At 37.0% G+C, this 27,878-nt stretch overlaps 1 protein-coding gene across 8 annotated transcripts in view; it reads right to left on the reverse strand.

Annotated features, from left to right (window-relative positions):
* The window catches only part of Hydin (HYDIN axonemal central pair apparatus protein), a 410,895-nt gene that overhangs the window by 294,871 nt on the left and 88,146 nt on the right, over nt 1–27,878 (reverse strand). For all 8 annotated transcript variants that reach the window (XR_015448741.1, XR_015448747.1, XM_087204682.1 and 5 more), the window contains 2 exons: nt 22,763–22,887; nt 7,983–8,184 (listed from right to left, as the gene is read on the reverse strand). Coding sequence is in view for 6 of the 8 variants with exons in the window: in XM_087204682.1 (XP_087060808.1) it covers nt 7,983–8,184; nt 22,763–22,887 (327 nt within the window). In the remaining 2 variants the exon portion in view is untranslated. The remainder of the gene's footprint in view (nt 1–7,982; nt 8,185–22,762; nt 22,888–27,878) is intronic.

Raw genomic sequence — 27,878 nt, forward strand, 5'->3', positions numbered from 1 at the left:
CCTCTCCCAGATCAGAGGAGGTAATCCGTGCAGGCACTAACAGCCCCCCGCCCCAGTCGAAATGAGAAAACACGTAAATAAGTCTCAAAACCAGACTTCCAGATCACCTACAGCAACCCCAAAGGGAAATGAGATGGAACACTCTGATACTCAACCACCTGGACCCACTGAACTGGCAACAAAAGGGGATCTGGAAAAAATGAAATCAGAAATAATTTCTCAGATAACAGGAGAAATTGTGCCCCTAGTGCAAGACATGATTAATAAATCTAGAGAGGAGCTCAGGAACATGATGGAATCCCAACATAAGAAACAAATGGAATCCATAAAACAGATGCAAATAGATTTCCAGGACATGAAAAACTCCATTGAAACTCTACACAGCAGAATGAGCCAGTGTGAGGACAGAATTTCAGATAGAGAAGATAAGATTGCAATTAGTGACCAGGAAAAGAAAAATTGCTTCAAAATTATAAGGGAACATGAGAAATCAACCCAGAAGCTGCTAGATGATCCAAAGAAGAATAACATAAGACTGATTGGGCTCAATGAGGAAACAGGAGAGAGTGCAGATGACATAAAAAATCTCTTCACAGAAATAATGGCAGAAAACTTCCCAAGCAGGGGAAAAGAGCTTCACATACAGATAAGTGAGGCATATAGGACTCCAAATAGCCTTGATCAAAAAAAAAATCTACACATAGGCATATAATTGTTAAGATTCCAGAAACACAACAGAAGAACAAAGTTCTCCAAGCAGTCAGAGAAAAGAAACAAATCACATACAAAGGAAAGCCCATCAGAATCACAGCAGACTTCTCAACACAAACCATCAAGGCAAGAAGAGCTTGGAGTGACATATTCCAAGCCCTAAAAGAAAACAGCCTCCAACCCAGATTGATGTACCCTGCAAAACTATTTTTCAAAATGGATGGAGAAATAAGATACTTTCATGACAAAGAGCACCTTAGGAACTTTGTGAATACCAAACCAGCACTCCAAAGAATTTTACACAATATCCTAGGAACAGACATTGAGGATCACAACCCCAGGAAGCAAAGCAAAATGAACCCATCTGGCATGACAAGAAATTAAATGTAAAGGGGGAGAACCCAACAAAAAGAAAAAGTCATGACAATGACAAGTCAATACGTTTCAGTTATAACCATCAATGTTAATGGTCTCAGTTCACCAATCAAAAGAAATAGACTGGCAGAATGGGTCAAGAAGAAAAATCTAACAATATGTTGCATACAAGAAACACACTTAATTCAAAAGGAAACTCATAGACTGAAAGTTAAAGGGTGGAAAACAATACTCCATGTGACAGGAACCCCAAAAAAAGCAGGAGTAGCTATCCTCTTGGCAGCTCAAGTAGATTTCAAACCAACACTGATTAAGAGAGAAGAAGAAGGACACTACATCCTTGTAAAGGGAAGAATCCAAGAGGAAGAGATGACAATTATAAATATCTATGCACCAAACACTAGTGCACCCAACTATATAAAACAAATACTAACGGACATGAAAAGTCATATATGCACTAATACAATTGTAGTGGGGGACCTCAACACCCCACTGTCACAAATAGATAGATCAACTAGACTAAAAATAAGTAATGAAATACTAGAACTAAATTGAACTCTTGAACAAATGAACTTCACAGATGTTTACAGAGTCTTCCACCCCACAAAATCAGAATACACATTCTTCTCAGCTGCACATGGGTCATTCTCCAAAATAGACCACATACTCACACAGAGAACATGTTTAAGTAATTGTAAGGGAATTGAAGTTATCCCCTGTACATTATCAGACCATAATGTGATGAAATTGGAGATCCATAGCAAAAGAAACTCAAAAAATTTCATAAACACATGGAAATTGAACAACACACTTCTGAATAACCAATGGGTCACAGAGGAAATTAAACAAGAAATCAGACAGTTCCTTCAATTAAATGACAATGACAACATAACATATCGGAATGTATGGGACACAATGAAAGCAGTCTTATGAGGGAAATTCATAGCAGTGAATACGCATATTAGGAAAACAGAAGGAGCCCAATTAAACGACCTGATGCTGAACCTCAAGCTTCTAGAAAAAAGAAGAGCAGGACAACCCCAAAGCTCATACAAGGGAGGAAATTATAAAGATCAGAGGAGAAATCAATGCAATGGAGACTAAGAGAACGATACAAAAAAAATCAGTGAAGCCAAGAGTTGGTTCTTTGAAAGAATCAACAAAATTGACAAACTTTTAGCCAACCTTGTCAGAAAAAGGAAAGAAAAGGCCCAAATCCATGCAATTAGGAATGAAAAGGGTGAAATTACAACAGACCCAGCAGAAATCCAGAGGATCATTAATACCTACTTCCAGAACCTATACGCCAATAAGATGGAAAACACAGAAGAAATGGACAGATTCCTAGATACATATGAATTACCAAAGTTGAACGAAGAAGACCTAAAAATTCTGAACAACCCAATATCAACCAATGAAATTGAAAATGTATTTAAAAACTTATCAACTAAGAAAAGCCCAGGCCCTGATGGCGTCACTGCTGAATTCTACAAGACATTTAGAGAGGAACTGCTGCCACTACTGTTTAAACTCTTCAGTGAAATTGAAAGGGAAGCAATACTCCCAAATTCATTCCTGGAAGCAAGCATCACCTTGATCCCCAAAGCAGAGAAAGATCCAACTGAAAAGGAGAACTATAGGCCAATCTCACTAATGAACATAGATGCAAAAATCCTTAATAAGGTACCGGCAAACAGAATGCAGAAGGTCATCAAGAAGATCATACACCCTGATCAAGTGGGATTCATCCCAGGGATGCAGGGATGGTTTAATATATGAAAATCAATCAATGTAATACACTATATCAATAGAGCCAAGGACAAAACCCATATGATTATATCCATAGATGCAGAAAAAGCACTCTACAAAATCCAACATGCATTTATGATAAAAACCCTACAAAAAATTGGAATAGATGGTCTCTACCTCAATCTGATAAAAACCATCTATGAAAAACCAACAGCCAGTATCATACAAAATGGTCAAAAACTGAAATCCTTCACACTAAAATCAGGAACAAGACAAGGATGTCCACTATCACCACTCTTGTTCAATATAGTTCTGGAAACATTAGCCATGGCAATTAGACAAGAGAAAGAAATAAAAGGAATAAAGATAGATAATGAAGAAGTCAAATTGTCATTATTTGCAGATGATATGATACTCTATATAGAAGACCCCAAGAACTCCATCCAAAGTCTTCTAGACTTAATAACCAAATTCAGTCAAGTAGCTGGTTACAAGGTCAACACACAAAAATCAATAGCTTTCCTCTACACCAATGACAGACTCACTGAGAGAGAAACAGGGCAAATAATTCCTTTCATAATAGCATCCCAAAAACCGAAATACCTAGGAATCATCCTAACAAAAGAAATCAAAGACCTCTTCTCTGAAAACTATGGCACTCTGAAAGGAGAGATTGAAGATGATATCAGAAAATGGACAGACATCCCCTGCTCCTGGGTAGGAAGGATTACTATAGTGAAAATGGCCATACTTCCAAAACTTCTATATAGATTTAATGCAATTCCAATTGAGATCCCAGCAACATACTTCATGGACCTTGAGAAAAAAATCCAAAAATTCATTTGGAACAAGAAGAGACCCAGAATAGCAAAAGCAATTTTAGGTAACAGAGACATGGCAGGGGGTATCACAATCCCCAACCTGCAACTATACTACAAAGCTAATGTGATAAAAACAGCATGGTACTGGCAAAGAAACAGACTTGAGGACCAGTGGAAGAGATTAGAAGATGCAGAAACAACGCCAGACACACTCAGCCATCTCATCTTTGACAAAGGAGCCAAACACCCTCACTGGAGGAAAGATAGCCTCTTTAATAAATGGTGCTGGAAAAATTGGGCTTCAACTTGCCAAAGATTAAAACTAGACCTGTATCTCTCACCATACACTAAACTAAAATCAAAATGGATTAAAGATCTAAATATTAAAATAGAAACTCTGAACCAGTTGGAACAGAGGTTAGGTAGAACCTTTGAAGACAAAGGTGTAGGAAAAGATTTTATGAACAAAACCTCAGTTGCCCATGAACTAGCACAAACAATCAATAAGTGGGATCTCTTCTTATTAAAAGGCTTATGCACAGCAAGAGAAACCACCAGCAGTGTGAAGAGACAACCCACAATGTGGGAAAAAATCTTCACCTGCTCTTCCTCAGACAAAGGTCTACTATCTCGAATCTATAAAGAACTTAAGAAGATCAGACCTCCCAAATTTAAAGACCCAATCCAAAAATGGGCATCTGAAATGAACAGACATTTCTCAGACAAAGAAGTAGAAATAGCAAATAAATACATGAGAAAATGTTCAACATCACTGGTCATTCAAGAGATGCAAATGAAAATAACAGTGAGATTCCACTTCACTCCAGAAAGAATGGCTGCTATCATGAAATCAACCAATATCAAATGCTGGCGGGGCTGTGGGGAAAGAGGAACCCTGCTCCACTGCTGGTGGGAGTGTGGACTGGTGCAAGCACTGTGGAAATCAGTATGGAGATACCTCAAAGATCCAGGACTGGAAGTCCCATTTGACCCCGCTATTCCACTGCTGGGGATTTCCCCCAAAGAATTAAAAGAATCATACCACAGTGATATATGTGCACCCATGTTCATAGCAACACAGTTTGTAATAGCTAAAACTTGGAAGCAGCCCAAATGCTCATCAACTGGAGACTGGATAAAGAAAATGTGGGTTTTTTTATAAAATGGAGTACTACTCAACCATAAAAAATGAGAAATTAGAGACATTTATAGCTAAGTGGATGCACATTGAGGTGATACTCTTAAGTGAAATAAATAGGACACACATGTGTAAATACTGACTAGTTTCTCTGGTGTGAGAAACTGAAAGTGTAAATAAGGACTAAATGTATAATAGGTAATGTGAAATAGGAAGAAAAAGGGCAAAGGGGAAGGAAGTGGGAGGGCTAGGGGAAAGGAAAGAAGGGAAAGGAAAAATGCTGAGAAATGGAAAAAATGGAAATAAAGTCTTTGTAAATAGGGAAGGGTGGAGGGGGTGAAGGGAGGGCTAGGAATGGGAAAAAAATAAGAACCAAGATGCATTATGTAAAGGTACAATTCCCAATGAGAAATGTAATTGTGTTGTATACCTACAATGTACCAATGAAAGAATTTAATTAAAAAAAAAAGCTATTAGTATTTTCAAAGTGACCTTCGAGAACCTTTTGGCCTCTGCCATGTTATAACTGGAGTTCAGTTATAACTTCAGTGTTTAGTTATAACACTAAAGTTAACTCTTTAGGTCCTTGGGGTACTGAAAAGGAAAATTTTAGTCTCTGGAAATATGGGTTCTCTCTGTTCCAAGCTCGGGACCAAAGTCCACTTTTCTCTCTACATTTTAGCTACAGAGGCTGCTGAAGTAAGGGGAGAAAGTGAAGAAGCTGTTCCCATGGTGAGCGAGAGAAACACATACATAGGATCATTCCAGGGGTACCTGTATGGGCCTTGCTGTGAGCCCAAGAAAGCATTCTTCCCATTGGCTAAAGATCTTCCTGTGGGGAAGAACAGACCTCTACCCATCAGCAAGCTGTCAAAGAACATTCTACTTTGTCAACTGCTTATGCGTGGCTTGGGGCATAAGCTGAGACTGTGTGTCATGGAGCAAGAGGAAGAAGCCCGCATTCATCCCAAGAGCACCCCAGCTGGAGGGGGCAGCTGTACTGAGACAGGAGCTCAGTGTCCAGTAGGAACAAACAGCCCCATGCTTCCTTGTTTTTTAAAGTGATGGGAATTTCATGGCATTTACTTCAAAGACAAGAATCCATGGCAAGCAATATGAAAGTTGAGGCATACTTGGGGATGTTTCAAACAAGAGAAAGAAGAGAGAGAAGAGCCCACTCTTGGTCCAATAAGAAACCAGATATAGATGGCCTCTGTTTCTCCTTTGCCCTAGGCATCTGGCACTCAGGAGCAGGCAGGAGAAAAAGAAGCCAACACAGTCAACTAGATAAGCCAATCTGGTTTTGGAAAACATGGGTTATGTTGCTATACATTATCCACAGTGAAAGTGAAGATGTTCTTACTTGGGTATCTAAAACCACTTTTCAAGTTCATTGTATAAGAGCAGGGCATGATCTAGATGATAAAATTAGGCTTCCAATTATGGTTATGAAAATGTTGTACTATCCTGTCCCCTTGTTACAAAAAGTGCCAGAAGAAATGCTAGTAAGGGCAAGAGAGATAGTAAAGGAAAGACAATATAAGAGAAAAGCCAAATAAGAGTAAAAGATGAGGGCTGGGGATTTAGCCCAGTGGTTCCGTCACCTGCCTCGCAAGTGCAAGGACCCGAGTTCGATCCCCCATACCAAAAAAAGAGTAAAAGATGATAGTAAAGAGAGGGGTGTGAGTGTCAGGGGAGGTGAAGCAGGGTCGGGGAGCCATTCACATGTGGTTGACTTATTCTCTAGGGTCTCTGATAATACTTGGTTTTCTTTTCTTTCTTTCTTCTTTTCTTTTTCATTCTTTCCTTTTCTCCTTTCTTCTTTTCTTCCTTCCTTCCTTTTTATTTTAACTGTTGAAATGAACTTCCTTAAATACTTCTTGGACACTGCCATGGCCTCAGTCACATACTACAAATACAGTCAAACACTGACATGGTTGAGATGAAACCAGCTTTCCCTCCTACATATGTAATGTTCACTCACTCTCCCCAGAGGACATTCATGATATTGAAAAATTACTTCTACTGTTCTTTCACCTTCTTGATTTGTACCCACTCTCTCACTTTATCTTTAAATAGGTTGGGCCATTCTGATTGCCAGTTAGTACCTGCCAACTGAGGAATCAGGGCATGAGCAGTTTCCTTTGGAGTTTTCTACCACTGACATTTGTATACCATGAGGGCAAATGAAGTTTGTAAGCAGGAAAGGTTTTGCTTTTCTCATGTTTCAAAGATAGCACGGTGGTGATCCTGTGATTAAAGTTCATTGTCTGAATGAAAAAGCTGCTGGACCACTGTGTCCTGCCATTGTCATAGCTTATTCTGATTCAATTAGGGACAGCGCGATGGAGGATTTCTACCTGGCTCCCATGGCCCTAAGACTTTTATTTTTATCCCACACCAACTTGGCGTTAGACAAAGCTTTGAAGTTTCCCAGGGCTACTCTTTAATGAAAATGGAGCGGCAAATAAAAAAGGCAGAAATAAATTCCAATGCAAAAGCAGCAAAAGCATTAACTCAGGGAAGGAGATAAAAATGAAAATACAGTTTAAAAGAGGCAAAGATGGATTTAGTAAGGAAAGAGGTTAAAAATTGAACAGTGATGAGATTAGTTAAAACAGTTTGGTTTTACATTTTATTAATTTTCTCTACTGGCTGAGGTATTATTTTTTACAAGTAGAACATTAAACACACCAACGATCATTATTAAATTATATGGTTTGCAGGGATAGAGCAATGTTACTAAGGCCAAGAATATAAACATTGTTATATTTAAGCCCTTCTTTTTCCTCATTCTATTTTCTGGAGATATCTTTTCACTGGAAGAAATTTACATTGATGCCAACCAAAAATAGATTATCTCTAGAAACTATGAAAGTGGGTGGCCCTCGGGGGATTTATGAAAAGGAATATACACTCAGGGTGGTTTTGAAAGAATAGTGTAGAATGATACATTTGGTCTTTAAAATCTAGTTCTGTTACTGCTACATTATAACCAGGTTGAGACTGAGAATGGGCAACATGCTCTTCCACATTGCTCAGCTCAGATTCTTTAAATGAGGTTTCAGACACTGGAATCAATTTATAAAACTGTCACATTGAGTTGGTTAGAAACTTAGGACCAAAGCCATAGCAAACTGAGTTTTACAGCCCCTCATTGCCGCAAATAGGTGATTTTTATTACAAACCTATACTTTTCTCTGTCCTCCTCTTCTTGGGTGGCGAATATTTTCCACTGGAAATGGGCAATAATGTTACTGCGGTTGTGAATGGCTATCGTCCGCTGACTGGCCAGAGAAATGTAGGTCTTCTCGATGATCAAGGAATTCTTGTCCAGTCTGATATTCATGTCTGTGGCAGCTCCACACAGAGATACACAAATTTTTTCACCTAGGAATTAACAAGGTACAAACAACTTTCAGTTTATTCTAGAATGTTACTTGTAGTCTATTTCATTTTCAGCTGTAGTTAGGGAATATAGCAGAAATGTTCGATATCTCATTCTCCCCATTCCATTAATCCAGAGATAAGACAGAATTGGAAAATTTAACTAATGTGCTACCTTTCTGGGTCATTGTAAGAAATACATAAAATATGAATGTGGTGGGTGTTCCAAGACAATTCTTTCTTCATAAGTAGTTTTCAATCTTACAGTCTGACAGGAGGGCAACTGAGTTCTAGAATATAACCAAATGCCTCGTCTTTAGCTCATGCATGAGCTGGCTTTCTGGTTCTAATGTGATTTTACCAGATATATCTGAGAAGAGCTGCTCAGTATGAGAGGATTTAAATCCAATCAAGAAAGTGGTCAACTTTTCCAAAAGTTAATTGTCTTAAGCTAAAATGAAGACCTTCCCCACAATAGAGGTCCACACATAGTCCCCAAAAAAGGACTATGGCTCCAAGATGAAGGTGATCTGGAAATAGATTAGCCCTAGTTCAGAGTAGAAGACCATGCTGGAATTTTCTATATACTACAGAGAACTTCAAGCTCTGAGTTTGGTGGCAATTGACCATGTCCTGGAATACCCAGAAAAAGCAACTCCTTTCTCTCCAGAGGAATGGGCCTGCATGAAAAGTTTTAAGCTTTTAAACACTTTTTTTTAAAAAGCACACAGCTCAACATAATGAGGTACACAAAGAAATAAAACTCCATGTGTTAAGTTGAAGATTCTCAGGGATTGGGTCCTTGGTGACTAAGACACAGGCCACATACCAATTACACTTAGAGTGCTTATAGTAACAAATAGATGAGCTTAAAGCTATACCAAGAGAACAGGAAACTGAAAAAAGATCCAAAAAATTAGAAAAGAGCAGCACTGTAGGATTTAGAGGAAAAAATCGCTTATATTAAATAAAGAAAAACTTCAAAGAAAAAATCTCCCAAGGAATAAATTGAATAAGAGAATTTTATGAAAAAATGATGAAATGGAAGGCAACATGAAGAAATAAAAGAAATAAAATACATAGAAAATACACATGATTGGGTAAGAGGCAAGGTAGGTGGCATGAGAAGGTTGAAAACTGTTTAATCGGAAACTCAGGAAGAAAGATAATGAAGCAAAGATGATATTTCAAGAAATGATGGATAAGAGTCTTCTAGAATTAATAAATATATATCAGCTCATAATTCAAAAGGCCTGATGAAAGTCAAATAGGACAAATTAAAAGAAATTCATGCCTAAATATATTATAATGAAACTACAGAAACCAAAGATAAAGTCCAGAAAGCAGTGAGGAAACAAAAGAAAGAAAGAAAGAAATTATCTTCAAAGGATTCACAGTTGGATTGACATTTGACTTTTCAATGGAAATTGAAAAAATAATTGAATGTCATTTTCACTACGATGGCGAAAACAATGCCAAACAAGAATCCTATGGAAGTTTTTCAGATTTTTGAACCTAAGAATGTCTGTTTTGTCTTCATTTTTTAAGGATACTTTCAAAAGTGAAAGATCCTAAATTAGCATTGTTTCCTTTGAGCATGTCTTTTTCGCACTGGGGATTGAACTATGAACTACAACACTGAACTACAACCCCAACCCTTTTTTATTTTTTAGTTTTTGGAACAGGGTCTTGTTAAATTGCCCAGGCTGGGCTTGAACTTAACAGTTGTCCTGCCTCAGCCTCCCAGAGTGCTTGAATTATGGGCGTGCACTCCCGTGCCTGGCTCTCTTTGACCACTTTAATAATGCCCTTTTACTCTCTTCTATCTCTTAGAATTTCACCTGAAAAATTCACTATCAGTATTGTTAGCATTACTTTTAAGGTAATGTGCCTTTTTTCTCTGAGTACTTTTACGATGTTTTCTTTTCTTTATTTTTCAGCATTTTAACAATGCGCCTATGGTTGGTTTTCCTTGTATTTGCATGACCATAGGTTTGCTGAGCTTTGTGAACATAAAGATAATCTCATTTTGGGGGTAAAATTCTTAGTCCATATCTCTTAAAATATTGTTTTATTCCACCCATTCACTCTTCTATGTCTGAGATTCCAGTTACACCTATGTTTACTTTTTGATTATGTCTCATGTGGACTTTGCTTTTTGTTCATTTATTTTCATTTCTCTCTGTGCTTTAGTTTGGGTATTTTATATAGCAGAGTTTTCAGGTTCATTAATCCTGTCTTCTGTTGTATCTCTTCTTCTGTTAAATATATAATTGTTAATTTACAACATTGTGTTTTTCAGTATAACTTTGTTAATAAAATCTGAGGAGATTAAAACAAATAGGCTAATCTACAGAACAACTGCACTTCTAAACATGAGTGTAAAAATCCTAAATAAAAAATTAGCAATGACAATCTGTCACTACAATAAAAGAATGATATTTAGTGGAATTTACTTGAGGAATGCAATGATGACTCACTATTAGAAAATCTATTAATGTAGCAATAAATATAAGGAGAAAAATGATATCTTCATTGATGCTGCAAAAGAATTTGACAAAATTTAAAAAGGCATTTTAAAAGTTTGTAAACTAGGAACTTATAAAATTAAAACCTGGGCTGGGGATTTAGCTCAGTGGTTTCACCACCTGCCTCACAAGTGCAAGGTCCTGAGTTCGATCCCTGGTACCAAAAAAAATCCTTTATTAGAAAAAAATTAAATTAAATTAAAACCTAAAATCTCAGTAATTAGGACACCATCGCACCTGTGGATGAATGGATAGTCAATGGAATAGAATAAAACATCACAACTGAGCCAAACACATATTGGAATTTAGTACATTATAAAGGCAGAATCTCATATCATTGGTATAAACATGAACATTATGAAAAATATCTTTGGAACAACTTTATAGACATAGGAGGAATAAATTTCATATCTTATATTAGAATAAATGTCAAGTGAATCAAAATAAATGTTCAATATGAAGCCATAAAAGTAGACTAATACACAAAACAATTTCTTTGTAACTTCAGACCAGAGAAAGGTTTCTAATTATGATTCAAAATGAAGATTCCTCTAAAAAGATTAAGAAGTTTGATTACCTGAAAATGAAAAAAGAAATTCAGAATGATACAAAACTCTATAAGCAAGAACAAAAGAAAAAACCTGGGGAAAATATTTGCTGCAAAGGGATCAAATCCCCAGATATATAAATGAATCTTAGAAATCAGTAAGACAGCTCAGTAGAAGAATGGGATAGGGTTGCAAAAAAGGAAATATAGAAAACCCTTATATGTTTGAAAGGATGCTCAACCTTATCCATAATTGAGAGTAATGCAAATAATGTTGTGTTTATAAACCCCCATATCAGATTGATAAATGTTTGAGAAAATAATTGACTGTCAGCAAAGTGTGGGAAAAAGCACTCTTATACATTGCTGTGGGACTGCAAAATGGTACCACTTTTCTCCACCCCATGGAGTGAATTTGGCAGCACAGATCAAAATAACTATCGAAATCACAAAACTATTTACCCTCTGGCCCATTTCTAGGAATTTATCCAAGAGAGGATCCAGAGCAAGTATTTATTATACTTGAGTATTACACATGGGTATTTACTATAATATTATTCTTAATAATGATGGAGTTGAAAAAGGTAAAGTATCCATAAGAGAAAGCTGGTTAAATAATTTGTGCTACATCTCCAAGTAGAATACTATGCAGGTATAAAAAAGCAATGTGTAGGAAATGTGAAGGAAAGTGAAGCAATGTGAAGGAAAGATTGAAGGATTCATGATAAAGTAGAAAAGGCAAGGAGAGGAGCATTCTGTATAGTATATTATACAAAGAAGGAAAGTAAGACTATTTATTCATGCTTGCATCTTCTGTCATAAAATTACTGAAGGGATATCCAAGAAACTAATCAAATTGTTCAGGAAATCTCGGACAGAAATACACGGAGACACAGAATTCGGGTAAAATAATAAAATTTCTACTCATGAGCAGGTGGGAACATCAGAAACTGGTCTGGTTAGTATCTGTACTCCTTTGTTCAGTGTTTCCCTTTTTATATCCTTTTTAGCCATTATCTCATCCCTAGTGGTCTTTGATGTGTAAATACAATTCCAGTTCCTATTTACAAGTTACAGACACGAGATAGCAAGCACATATACATTGTAAATTCACCCTGGCATAGCAACTTTGTTAGGTTAATAAAGTTACTGGTTAAAGAGTTAGATTACCTTCGCCTTAAACAAGGAGAGTTATGGAAAAAGAAAATCTTAAAAGAACACATTACTTATTTTGCTTCTACAACTACCTTAATATTCAATCTATTAAGTTATCTAAAACTTTTCCCTATCAAAATATGGATGGGATCAGGTAAATGGGGCAGTGTAAAAGCAAGGCTTTTCAATATATATTTTTAAATATTGCTTTAATTATTTAACATATGAATACATCATCTATCCAAAAACTTTAATGTAAAAGAGGGCCACCAATAAACATAAAATTGCTAGACAGCACTAATAATGAAAGGATTATAAAAAGATATACCATCACATAGCCATCTGATGAAAGTACAAGTTAGTACATTCGACAAACCAACTTAATATTCAATTAATATCAGCATTAAATTTAATTGTAAATTTAAATTAAATTGTAGGTATTTATCCAAAAGGAAACTCACACAGCTGCAGAAGGACAATATACAAAGATGCTCAATGCTGCATTGTCTCTGAGAGCATAAGACTTAGGAACAGCTTTAATATTTGATAGAATAGATAAATTATAATATTTTCACATCCTGGGATTTGGCACATTAGGTAAAATAAATCAGAGAGATCTGTATCTATATGTTCAAGTCTTTAAAACTTAATGTTGAATGAAGAGAGGAAGTTGGAGAATGGTACATGCAGCACACTGCCATCTATGTGAAGTTTAAAACTGCTTAAGATAAAACTATATATTGTTTATGGGTAAGTAAATTTGTAGGAACAACATAAGATGCACCCAATATTGCTCTTCCCAGGATATGGGAGTTAGGTAAGGAAAGGGTAGGAAAGTGGCTTCCAATGTATAATCAGATACAGAAAATAAAACCCCTGAAATTAACGTATATGGCAAAATGTTGAGAGAGTTAAATAAAACAGATGTTGGTTTTATTATTCTCTGTGATTTTGTGGTTATTTAAAATGCTTCATTGTTTAAAGAAAATTAATCAAGGAAAAAAAGATGTAAAGGTTTATTCCCTACAAACCTAAGGGTCAGAGAGGCTACGGTTATCCACTTGAACTGCTCACTGAAAAATGTTCCTTCCCAGAAATATGGCAAGTGCTACTATACTTTTTGAGAACCATCTAATTTTTTTTTACTGCTCTTTTCAAAAATCATCAGATCCAGAAAGAGAAGAGAGGAATAACTCTTCTTTCGTCCTCAAAGCTGCTGAAGTGCTTACTTTTTATACCCACTTGCCTGAGAACAACCTTAAGGGTCTCCCACTCTTAGCTGCTTGGAAGACTGTTAGGATTGAGGGGGGCATCCTGTGGGAATGCACAAGGCTCCTATGTCTCCCCATTAGTGTTTTTGTTCCCTTAAAGTGCTCTGATTCTGTTTCTGGGTTTGAAAGCTGCAATCACTGTAAATGAGGTTAGCTGCAATCATTTATTATGCCCCCATAAAGATGTATTTTGTGGAAGGTCTCATTACCTCTTGCCAGTTTTGCCACTATCAATCAAGCAAAACAAATATGAACAAAACTAATTTTACGAAAACAAATGTGAAGCTATCTCTATCACAATACATTTTCTACTGTGGTTTCAAGACTTAGAGACAACAGAGGACACTAAATAAAATATATGAGTGGAGCCATAGATTCTCCAGGGAACAAGTTGATAGAAAGATGCTTTCTTACTGCTTGGCTACAGCAGGATCAAATCCATCACTCTAGGATATTGCTGAAACAAAGTTCTTTGGAAGTTCTCTTCCTTTGTTCAGGAAACTGAAATTAAGGAACTTGATTGAGCTTGCCCAGCACATCAGTGATAAGGCCCAAGTCAGTATTCTTAGTCTGCACTGAAGGCAGTGTAGGTCTGTAGAAAGCATATTAACTTTGCACGATCCCAAAGACTTGGAGTTAAGTCCAAGCTTTACTTAGGTATAAAGTTATTAAACGTCTCCGGGCCTCAGTGTGCTCATCTCTGAAACAAAGGGAGTTAAAGAAATGTTCTCTAATGTCCTTTTAGATACTAACATCAAGGATTGGAGTCTTTTCTTGCCAGGTAATTTACAGAAACCCCATCCCACCTCCCTACACAATCCCTTCCAGTCAGGAATAGTCCTAACATCTGCTATTCCCTGTCCTAAACTATGGAATAAGGAATGAAGAAAAAAAACTAGGCCAAGGAAGGTTTCCATTTTCATGCCATGTTAAAATGTTTGCTTCTTTTACAACTAGGTTTTGGTGTTTTCTAGTCATAATATTACATATTCATAGTTAACTGTAATAACCACACAGTTGAAACAAAGTTCATGCAGGTAAGTTTGCACAGACATACTTAGATAGATATTATTTAGCAGTTACAACTTGCAAAGTATATCATACTCAATTATTATATTATATATTGGCATTACTTTTATTGGCCATTATGAAGAAAAAGTAAATTCTTTATGGTTTTAGAAAGCACACTAAAATAAGATACATAAATGACTGTAAAGCTGTGTGAGGTACAAATATTATAATTGTGTGTATATTTAATAAAAATACATCATCACACCTTTGGGGAAAAAAGCCTACTTGCCAACTCCAGACTCTTAACCTGAAATAACTCCTCTTCAGAAAGAGACATAATACAGTGTACTTCAAAAAGTGCTGAATAAGTGTATCAGCTTTATTTCCTGATTATGCCAATGGTTAATGCGACCTCTAAGGTGATAGTAACCTCACCAGGCACTGAAGAAAAACTGTTGTAATCCTATTTCTACTACTAATTCAGTAACCAAATTAAACCCACTTACATGAAGATGACTTTAAGGGTCCCCCCCTCTTAGCTACTTAGAAGACTGTTAGGATATAGGCGGGCAGTACAAATATTCAGTAAAGATATTGTTTTTTAAAAAGCCCATTCTGAATACTAATATCTCCATGAACCCTGAGATTGTATATACTTAATACCCAGTTGAAAATTGCAAAACTTAAGAAATTAACCATTGTTTTTCTCAGTCAGATAATGTTTCCATGTCTCAGTTTTAATAAAAGAATAGAACTAGTGTACTAGTTGTTCTGAGTTTTTTGTTGTTGTTGTTGTTGTTATTTTGTTTTGCCTTAACCTCTTCTGAATTTGTAAATGGTATCAGGTTACCTTAGTTCTGAGTTTTGATATATAATTAAAAGGTAACTAAATAATTTCTGGGATAAAATCATTTTCTTAAACAAATTTGACTTCTGTACACATGGGCCTGACAGAGTGGAAGAGGGAGAAGGGAAGGAGAGAATTGTGGTTCAGGAAAATATTAATGCATAAAATAGGTATTGACAACACATTATACGTGGCTTCTTTAATTTCTAGGCCACTGGTTCAAACTCTTGCTGAAAAAGTAATCTCCTAGCAGCATTTTATTAAGAATATAGCCAGTGGAGAAGCAGAGACTGATGGAACGAACAGAAATGTTGGAAATCTCATTGAATTTCTTCTTGGCTTTTTGGCTAAGATCAAGGGTGGAAGTCTGACTGAGCACTTCACCCTGTGGAGCACCAGTGCTCTTCCTTCTAGAACATTCTTTGGGGAAGTATGAGGAAAAGACATTCAGCAATAGCTCATATCAAATTTCCCCCTCAAACTAATTCATACTTCAAACAGCTGCAGAAAGTTCAATCAGATGCTTATTTAGTAAAATGGAAAGCTAATGATCATGGCTGTTTTGAAAATCTCCATGATTAATTGTGTTTAGACAGTCATTACTGTTTTTCACTAATGGAAGGTTATATGTTCTGGTCATTGAAAACCCACAATAAAGATGAAAGCATTTTTTATTTTTTATCAGATGTTCACTTCATGCAAGGAAAAATGCTACAAGACATCTGACTTCTCTCTGTGATCTTCAGAAAATGACTTTCTTCATTATTTTAAATTAGCACAAGAACCTCAGGGTGTAGAAACCAACTTTTCCAAGGAGGAATTAAATTTGGGGTACACAAATATTCATTGTGGTTCAACCTGCCTTTCCTTTAGCATGAAACTATAAATGTAAGTGTAGGTTTCATTCCAAATTCTTATATTAGAGTAAAATTGAGATCCAGGACCTCTCAAAAAATACAGTTGCATTTCAAAGTCAACAGATTAAGGAAGTAAAAATGTGTAAGTAGTAATAAGAGTGTTTAGGGAGACACCTAAGATGGTGCCAAGGACAATGCTCAGGAGTTGAGTCTGAGTTCTAAGTGGGCTTTGGATTAGATATGTGACCATAGGCAAGTCCCTTGTTTTTTAGGGCTCTTAAGGCTTCAGCATTTCATTTGTAAAATTTAAGGACTGGATTTGTTTATCGCTAAAGTCTTCGCTCAAGTTTTAATTCTACTGCTCTATCAGTACTCTGAGCTATTTGGTCTCAAAACCTAACCAAACAAAAATTTCTAAGAACTTATACCTTGATCATATGAAAACATATTTATCTATACAGGGCACTTATATACTAGAGTGTTCATGTTGAATGTACTAAAAATACACTGAAAATATTAAAGGAGGATGAGAGAGATAAACAATATTTTAAAGGTAATTTACTTAATGTATTTAACAACAATTAAGTATTTTAGTAAGAGTAAAAGGAATGATTATTCTTTTTTCAAATTCCTGGTGTAAAACCTTGTGATATAGTGAACCAAAAGTAATTCTAAGGTCACATTTTCCCACTAGTACTCAGTTTCAGGGACTCACATAAACAAAAATGATACCTCACAAAGCTGTGAATATCAGAAGAAAAAATGTAATGCTAACTGAATTTATTAATACTCATATCATCTTTCACTTTCATCTATTATCAATACCAATAACACAAAGGTTCTGGTTGAAAGTCAACTAATAACTTTTTCATAGAGGTAACAATTAATAGTCAGAAACTTCAAACCCACATTATCAGAAAGTTCATTCGACATAAAAGGACTGAATAGCACAATTAAAAGATAGAGATTTTCAGACTGGATTTTTCTAAAAACCACCTGGTGATACTTCCAAATGTCAAATTTTAAATATGAAGACATAGAAAAGTTGAAAGTAAAAAGATGAACAGAATATACTCTGTCCACACTAATCAAAAGAAAGCTTCTAGCCTCTGTAAATGTCAGATCAAGTAGACTTTAATGTCAGAAATCTTGCTAAACATTAAGAGATATCTCAGGAAAATAAAAGTTAATTCAAGATGAAATTATATTAATCCTAAACGTTTCATATTAAGTACATAGTCTCAAAATACATAAAATGAAAATTGATGCCACGAAAAAGAGAAATGCAAAATCTATAATCATAGTTGTAGATTTTAATAACATTTTCCAACTGACAAACCAAAGAGACAAAAAAATTCATAGAGATATACATTGAATGACATGATTTTTTAAGCAAACATGACCTAATTTATAGCTATGGAACCTGTATCTTTTTCAGTGCACAAGAACATTTATGGAATGGAAGTCCTACTGAATTTGTTCATTGTCACTAGTGGAATTAAACTAGATACCAGTAACAAAAAGATAACTACAACATTTCTAAGTGTTTGAATATTAAACATATTCCTAAGTAGCCGATAGGTCAAAGAAAATATAAACATAGCAATTCTAAAATACTTTTAATTAAATGTTAAGGAAAACAAAACATGTAAAAGTGTATTAGTTGAATATAAAATCGTCTTTAGAGGGAAATTTTTATTTTAAATATGTAGATTATAATAGAAAACATGTTAATGCTCAAATCATCTCTCCTAAGATTTAGAAAAAGTACTAGAAACAAAGCCTAAGGAAAGTAGAAGGGATGAAATAATAAAGAGCAGAAAGCAATAAAATTGGTAAGAAATGAATGATAAAGAAAACCAACTAGAAGTTAGTTCTCTGAATAAACTAATAAAGCTGATAAGGTCCTAATGATACAGATCAAGAAAATTCAAATAGGAGTGAAGAAAAAATTGCCAGATATCAATAATGACAGAAGAGAGATCACAAAAGATCCTACCAACATGACAAACATATATGAATGGCTATCTCAAATAATGTTATGCTGACTAATTTAAGATTTTAGATCACATATAAAATTTCTTGAAAAACAGTTTAAGAAAATGAATCAATAATTAAAAATTTGCACCTCTTATTTTAAAAGATAGTTTGAACAGTAAGGTTTTTAATCATTTAAGGAAGTAGTAACACTAATCTTTTTTTAAAAAAGCTTAACAGAGAATAAAAGAAGAGAATAATTTTCAATTTGTTTTATAACACCAGTTTGTTTTTTTAAAATCAAAACCCCAATAGCGCCGGGAATTTAGCTCAGTGGTTCTGTCGCCTACCTTGCAAGCTCAAGGTCCCAAGTTCAATCCCCCGTACCAAAACAAATAAAAAACCAAAATCTGACAAGGCCATCACATGAAATTTACAAGCCACATTTTCTCATGAATATGAGTTGTAAATTCCCAAGCAAAACGTTAGCAAATATAATCTAATGATTTATTAAAATGGTAATATTTAAAACTTGAATTTATCCCAGAATATAGTGGGAATTTAGCATTTTAAAATTAATCACTGCATTAGAAGAATAAAGGTGAAATAATGTATGATAATTTCCACAAATATAAAGAAGTATTTGATAAAATTAAACACCTATCCCAAGATTTCCAAGTTTAAATGTCTTAAAAACCTAGGGAATGAAAGGGATTTTCTTAATCTGATAGAGTATCCACTGAATATCTCTTATAAATGTCAAGCTGAATTAACTTTAATCAATGTTCCAGAAAAAATATACTGAGAATGAGGACGAGCCAATGACTCCCCATGGTGGGTGAGATAAACAGCCCTACCTCACACTTATCCAAAATTAAATCAAAGATGAGCTATTAACCTAAATATAAAAGATAAAATTATGACCCTTGTAGAGGTAAACGCAGGAGAATATACAAAGGCAAAGGAGGCAAAAGGCATTAATTTGAAAGAAAAATAATTGATAACATGGATTTCATCAAAATTAAAAATTACCCTCAAGAAATATTAAGTAAATACAAAAATAAGTTATAGGCTGGGAGAAAAGATTAATAATAACCTAATGTAATATATTAGTAATATATATCAGACAACTAGTACTTAGAATATCCAGTTGTAAAGAGCACTTACAAATTAATAATAAAAGGAGAAAATAACAAGCAAAAAGCTTAGACAGTTAAGATATAAGGAATGGCCAGTAAGCACATGAAAAGGTTTTTGACATCATTAATCATTAGAGAAATAAGAATGAAAATCACTTGTATTAGCATTCCCATTGCTGAACAAAATTCCTTGACACTGAAACTTCAAGGAGGAGAGCCTTATTTGGCCTGCAGTTTCAAAGGATTTAGTCCATAGATGGCTGGCGGGAAGGCAGGAGCATCACTGGGAAGGATGTTGGAGCAAAGCTGTTTAGTTGATGGAGGCAGGGAATCAGAGCCTAGGGGAAGAATGCTAGAGATCTACGCTTCAAAGGCAGGCCCTCAGTTATCCATCCCCACCCGGCCCCACCTCCTAACAGTACACTCAGCCTTGAACATCAGTGGGTTAACCCACTAATAAGTACAGTGCTCCCATGATCCAAATCATCTCTCCAGGAGTCACTCTCTTCTTTTTTTTCTTTTCCAGTACTGAGGATCAAACTCAGGACCTGGCACTTGTGAGCCACACACAGCGTCACTGTGCTAAATCCTAGCCCTTCTCCAGGGGTCTCTTAATCCAGTCAAATTGACAGTGAAGATTTACTGGCACACCACGGTGAGATCACCTTACCCTCCTAGTATATCTAAAATTAACAGAACAACATGGTACACTAGCAAGAATTTGAAGCAACTGGAACTCTCACAGTTTGTTGGTGAAAGTGTTAAATAACACAAGTTCCTTGGGAAAGTAACATTCCAGATGTGTTATGAGTTGTACTTTTATTTACTTATATGTGTCATGAGTTTCATTTTTTGTTGAAGCTAGTTCAAATTAGATTTGTCTCAGCAGTGAATTGTAAGTAACACTAATGGTAAGACTGGGCCACTGGCTGCTTATGTGTTGCTATGCGGGGCAGTGTGGAGCCAGGGCCACTCAGCTATAGGTCATAGGCAGGGGCTTGAATTGTCCTGATCAGATGTGCATCCATCCACAAAGCCAGCAACTTGGGACTGTGACTTAGATATCATTTCCTTGTAGTGTTTTTCTTGGCTGTGTACTTCTGTTTTCTCCCTACAGTGCACTTCCACGGACAGTCTGGGTCCATCTATCCACAAGAATGGTTAAAATGAGAAAGACATGAAGAAAAATCATGAAATAATTAATGGAAATGGGTGGTCCAGCCACTGATTCCAGCGGAGGAACTCCACATTCACCTGCCATGCTCTCAGCTCAGCCAAAGCCCACGCTGCAGCCAGTATCAGACTCAGGCCATGGGTACTCCAGGCTGCCCTGGTCATGAGATCAAAGGCAGAGGCAGTTGGGGTACAGCTTATATACTGCTCAGTACCTCTCCGAGGGCCTAGCCCTCACTCCAGGGACCAAGTTGGACTCCGACTTGGTGCAGGGCAGGGTGCAGCTGCTTGATCTTGAACTGACTGCCTCCCCACTCAGGCTGTGAGCTTTCAGTGAAAACTGGACATTGGATGCTACTGCTTTGGGTCCCTCCCACAATCTGTCTTCCTTTGGGGTTTCCTGATACTCCCAGGGCTGGGGCTCCAGTCAGGTTCTGATAGTGGCCATGTGGGCGGGTGTGGGTTTCAGGCGCACCACCTTCCTCAGAAGTGAAAAATCCTGGGGCTACCTTGGGAGATCCTGTTACCTCTGGGAACTGTGGAAGAACAGAAACCCAGAAGGGGCTGGAACTGCCTGAAAGCACCCAGTCGTGGCAGGGCCCTTTCTCCTGGCCTCCCAGATTCAGCGTTGTGTCTCACTACACACAGTTCTTTAACTTCTGGTTCCTTCTGTCCTGAGGAAGACAGAGCCCCCTACTTTCCTCCAAGAAGTAGGGAAAGGGGGAAGCCACCCTGATGTACAGTGCCTTAAGGTTCACTTTGCTTGTCCAAGAAGTGGGGGAGGAAGAAAGTCATGATTCCTGCTCTGCTAAGCCACAGGGTTGATGTTAGCAAACTGTAAGGGGAAGTGCCAGTTCACAGGCGAATTCAAGAGCATGGGAGACTCAGAACCTATGGTGTCAGTGGGACCATGGCATCACATCCAGGGTGTGGTCTCTTTTGTGATTGTGGCATGGGATAGGGCCTGATGCTATACTGGGATTTATATCCCTACTCCTCCAATTATCTAACCTCGTGATCTTTGACATGGTACTTATCTTTCTTGAGTCTTGGTGGAGTAATGGCTCACATTTGAAGGGATCTTTTCTGTGAGGCTGGTGCTATGCTAAATTGTTTATATGCAGTGCCTCGCTAATCCTCATAACAACCCAGTGAAGTAGGTTATTGCTGTTATATGTCTTTTTGCAGAAGAGAACACCAAGGCTGAGAGGGATTCAGTGTTGGGGAACAGTAGGTGAGAACTATCAACTGAAACCAGATCGGGACCTTCCAGGTAAACACTAGCTCTTAGGTAGGGTAGTCCCTTAGTTCCAGGCATCAACCTCTGGCAACCTGGGCTTGGAAGGCTAAAGTTGTTATAGGGACAAGGCCAAGGCCTTAACCTCCCCTTATCACCTGCCAGGGAACTTCTCCATGCGGGCTGACCTGCCCAAGCCAAGGCTGGGATGCCCTGTGGGGATGTTTACCCTGTGAGGCCTTAGGGAAATGATAAAATAGTAATTTGAAAACCAGCTTTGGGAAAAGGCATAATGCACATGCAGTCTACACGACTGTAAGTTAAATATTTGCCAAAGCAATGTGTAATTTTCATGATTACATATGCTGTGATCCTGAAGAAAATGCCAGTGGCGATAGATGCAGTCCTACATTCATGAAAGATATTTGCATGTTCTAAGGATTAAAGTTTCTAGCTATCACATAGACTAGTGGGTATATATAAGAACATTCTGAGCTAGGATTTACATGTTTAAAACACTAGCCAAATACAGCAGTAAGTCAAATGGAAAACCCATTGGATATTCATTACCTTCAAGTTTTCATTTACATATAAATAACCTCAATTCACCAATGTGACTTCTGGGTATTGGTTCCTTCCTGAGCCCTGAATTCTTAATCAGGTAGATGGGACTTATATCTGGCACACTATTTCCAGTGGAGGGATTCATTCTTTGGTTCCTTACCTTGCAGACCTTCGTTTAATCTGCTGTAGCCAAAATATCATTTCCTATTTGGCTCCATCATATTCCTTCCTTGACTTCTTAATATGTAGAATTTTAAGCAAAGAGTAATTCATACCTGTGTCATAACACACTATAAGTCTTTCACTGTGATCACCCACACTCTGTGGCTCAAAATTCACTTCCAGTTGCATGGATTCTCCCGCATTAAGAGTTCCATCAGTTGGCTCCACAGAGAAAGGCCTGCAACACACATGGACACACATCATCCGAGAACATTTCTAACTAGTGGGAGACGAGGAGGAGAGGATACTTGAGCTCCAGTTCTGCAGATAGCGGGCTCAGAAGTGAAGTATACTTTTCTCCCTAATGTGAAAGAACTTTAGTTTTTTTTTTCAAGTTTGAATAATAAGGGTCCCTTTATTTGCTGACTGCCATTACAAAAACTGATTACATGAGCAACAAGTGTCTTGAGTTGATGTCAGAGGCAGCTACGCCCCCGAAGTGTTAAGTAAAACAGTGTACAACCTAAGTATTAAAATGTTAAATTTTACATTGTCTTTACCACTTTGATCTTCTGAACAACTGAATTGAGCAAAATAAGGTAAAATATTACATGTTCATCTACTTTGTCAGAAACACTGAACAGTTTTGTCTTTTCTAATCCTTGTTAGAGTACTGATTTAAAGAGAAAAATTTAAAAAGAAGCCAACTCTGTAGACACCTTCAGAGTTTAGTTTTATAATAAGAACTTTAGTTTTAATATTAAAATAACAGCAATATATTAGCACGTTTAAAAGAGACTTAAATGATGTAATAATATTCTTGTTTGTAACCTTTTTTTCCTACCATTCATTGAGTGTTCTTGCTGGGTTCAAGCTCGGGTTAGGGTGATCACAAGTGAATACAATCCAGCCCTTGTTCTCAAGAAACTGAGATGCCAGTAAGAGACAGACTTAAAATGTGTATGCAAATACTGTCACTTGCAAAAGAACAGTGGCTTCCAAAGGGTAAAAATCAAGTTTTATGAGAGATCAGAAGAGAGAAGGCATCATACTAGAAAAAGATATGAGAGTTTCAAAAGCAAAGGGATGGTACATTGATATTAGGAAATTCCAGGACAATTTAACAAAGACCTACTTGAAGAGGACAGGAGGAGTGTAGAGAACTATAGAGATGATACAACAGCCAGGGTTAGTACCAGTAGGGCTGCTACCATCTCTAGGCCCATGGAACGTCAGGGAGAAGGGGTTTTGAAACTAACAAGAGTCCTAAAAGAAGCCTGCCTTATAGGAGGAAGGAGCTTTAGTCCAAGGAGATGGCCAGCACAGGTGGCCTCACAGAGAAGATAATGAGGTAAAAAATATTCTGACCTCATATCTTCTTCTACCCAGTTACTTCCTGGGACTCCCATTGGCTGAACCTGAGCAGAAGCCTGAAGGCACAGGGCGTATTGACCTGGGCCACCGAAGTCAGCTCCCTGGGAAAAAGCAGACTGGAGACAGGCAGGGTGCATTTGGAAAGGCAAACAGGACAAGTTCTGTGTCTTGAAGATAGAATTTGGAATGTAGACATTGTGGGAGTGAGGGTGGATTGGGGAACAGAAAATAGTTTCACTGAATTGTCCTGGAAAGGAATCTTGCTATTGCAAAGAAAGAAGTTGGATCTGTTCAAGAAGCACCTTAAATAACTCATGGGGCTCTTCCTTCCAAATAGGAAACTCAGCCCATTTAATTATTTTCACAGTCCATTTCACTCCTTTAAATTGCTAGTTTTTCAAAGTAATGTGTTGTACATTGTATCTGGCAGGCTAGGCTGTTTCTGATTATTTACTTATATCAAAACAGTTTTTAGAATCGTCATTCCTTAAATCTTCCCTTAGATAATGAAGTTAATTTTAGAAAACCTAAGCTTTCCTCTGTGAGGGTATAGACTTATAGCAAGGGTAGCATTAGCGGTACCTGAGGTCTTACTGCAGGACCTTGGAGTCTCTGAACCCCCGCCCCCCCCAGGCACTTCTCTGTCTTCTCAGATGCGCTCTACTTTGATCACTCCTCCATCTACTTCTTGGTCTTCCCTTTTTTCAATCCTTTCCCTATACCCATGGTGCCAGTCCTCTGGAGAGCCCCACACATTGCTATAGAAGCTCCCTGAAGTGGTGGTTATTACCCCAGGCTGTGGAGCCAACTGAGAGTTCAGAACCCAGCTGTGCTATGACTGTGAACAAATCACTTAAAATTCAGCCTCCCCAACCCTAAATGAGGGTAATGACAGCATTTGTGTCATAGGGTTATAGTGCAGACTAAAGGGATTGATAGAGGTAGAGTGTGAAGAATAATGCCTGGTACATGGGAGGTGTATACAAGTGTTTATACCATTTTTGTTATTGTTATTTTCATCTCCTTCACTACAGCCCCAAGATGCTGAAAGATGGACCTAAGGATGAGTTTGGATGTTTAGATAAGTTCGAGCTTTGTCATTCTCCCCTCCATCCTATACTTAGCTCTAGAGAGTGTCTGTCAAACACACACACACACACACACACACACACACACACACACACACCACATCAGTCTCCTGCTCAAACACCTTCAGTAGTCCTCATAATCTACACAATAGGATTGAACTTGTAAGCATTCAAGGTCCCACACAATCTGTTTCCATCCAGGTTTTGCATTCTGACTACACACATACATCTGTTCAAAAAGCACACACACCTGTCACATGTCCAGTCAACTGGGATGGGATGAGTAGGACACTTTGGTCTGTTCACCCACAAGCTCTCTCAGCATGGCACCTGCTGTGCCTCCCAACCAGATTGTGCGCTCCACATCAACAATCCAGAACTGCTAGGGTCGTTACCAGAACACCCACTACTTCCCACATGCCATATTTCTTCCAAAGTCACAGCCCAGACTCAAAGTCACCTCTGAAAAAGAATCTTGCATATATAAAGCACCTGGTGTAGTATAGACAATAGAGTACATGCTCATGAAATTTGCCTTTTTCTTCTTTCCTCTCAGGAGTTTCTAACTATTGAGAGGCATGCGCAAAAGCTATCTCTAGTATAAGGAAAACTACAGAGAAAAACAAAAACAAATGCAAGCCGGTTGTGATAGTGCACACCTGTAATAATTTGGGTGACCGAGGAAAGAGGACCACAAGTTCAAATCCAGCCTGAATTACATAGCAACTTAACAAGATCCTGTCTCAAAATAAAAAGTAAAAAAAGGCTGGAGATGTAGTTCAGTGCAAAGGTCCTGGGTTCAATCTCCAGTACCATCAAAAATAAAAACAAAAAAGAAAGAAGAAAGAAAAGAAACATACATAGTCTCTGAGGGGAAGAAGACACGATTCATCATGCGCAGATGTTTTATTCTAGGAGGTACTACACTTTACATATGTCTATCTAATCCTCCAAAATATCTTGAGAAAGTAGGTATTGTTATTTGTATTACAAACATGAAAAAAACAGATTCCCTCAAGGGCAGGCAACTTGCCTAATGTTTCCCAGCTAGGTAGTGGGAGAGCTGGAGGATGCCAGCCTTCAAGCTCCTGTTCCTTCTGCCCACCCTGGTGCTCCCCTGGATGCGGAAGCTATAGGTTAGGTTCAGTCTGTGCCTCCCATCACCCCACACATAGTTCTTTACTTCAGAAACCTCTCAGAAGAGGATGGCGAACTGAATTAGAATAAAATCTTAAGGAAAAAAAGGTATAGGCAATTATCCATTAATTTTTACAACATCAATGTCTTGGTCAAACAGAGAAGTACACTTTCAGTTCAAGAATCTCTGTTCATGGGAGATGATGAGTCTTCCAGGCTGAGTTCTTTCTGTTCTTCTGGCCTCAGTGAGAATCTGAAGACTTGGAAAGGAGGCCCAGTTTTCTGGCTTTGAGAATAACAACATGGCAATATCTTCTATCTTTGCCTCTCCGCTTCCTACTATTTTTCTTCCTGCACTGTGCTTTCATTTTCTTTTCAAATATTTCTCAGTAGCAAAGGAACAGATTTAAAATGAACTGGATATTATTACATCGTAAGAGCTAAGCTAATTTTCTACAGAGATGACACTGGTATAGTCTCTAGGACCTGAAGGAATCCAAATTCTATCGGGTGGTAACAGATACTTTCCCTTTGTGCTAATTTAGGTTCAAATTACACTAATTTCTTCAGAAGACAGAAAATCACCTGGGATCACCATTGTCATATAGAATTGCCTATGTTTCAATAATGGGTAGAGTGTGTTAAGTTCTAGTGCTTAAACATGGTCTATTATTTGATTTTTGTATTTCATTTTACTAAAGGCAGACAGCCTGAACAGGCTAGAAAATATCAAGTATCAGAAAATGCTGTTATAAGGAAGTTAAAAGTATTATTCCTCAGGGGCATAAAGCTTGTTCTGGATATCAGAATGTTTGATTTTGATATCATATTCTCATTAATACCAAACATTTAATTATGGAAGGAGCTTGGTTTTGTGAAAAATCATGAATCATGGGAAAGATTGAGTTTTTGTTCTCTCATGAGCTCTTAAGAACTAAAACTATTTTGTCCAAATGGTTCATTATTTTTTCAGAAGCCTAAATACTCATCTTATTATATTAAATATTAATATAATGTTAGTGTTTTTTCTTCAGATCATCTTTCTTATTTAATTCCCAACTTGAAATTGCTTCTTAATCCTTCTCTTTCACCTTTCAATATTAATCCTACTTTAACAGTCAAAGTCATTCTGGGAGCTTCTAGGGTTTTAGGCTAGAATTGTAATAAAGCTGAATGGTAATGATTTATGTTCTCTGTACATTTTATAGCACATTGCAGCTCCTTTATTAGTGTAAAAACATTATGCCCATTTTATAGTACTTGGAGCATGCTTTTTTATTTTAAATTATTGTAGAGGTTTATAGTTGTAGCTTTGCTTTTATAATATATTGTTGGCTAGGAATCCTATAAACATTTATTGAGCTTTTCTTTATGCTAGATGCTTACTAAATGCTGGGGACATACAAATGAATAGAGAGACAATTCTTTTATTTGAGAAGCTCACATTTAAATGGGGACAACTGCTGCATACAGTTTTATGTTTGTAATTTATATAAATCTAACCATTTTATAAAGTAGCAATTAAGTAATTATTTCAATGAGAAAAATATATTCTGTTTTTAAAAGAATCTCCTGTGTGCTGTTGTATCTAGCTGTGTAATGACCCTAAAAGTGGATGAACCAAGAATGG

This window comes from Heterocephalus glaber, unplaced genomic scaffold (assembly GCF_053883595.1).
Source record: "Heterocephalus glaber isolate CG9 unplaced genomic scaffold, H.glaber_assembly_v1.0 deba00000071, whole genome shotgun sequence".
NCBI lineage: Eukaryota > Metazoa > Chordata > Mammalia > Rodentia > Bathyergidae > Heterocephalus > Heterocephalus glaber.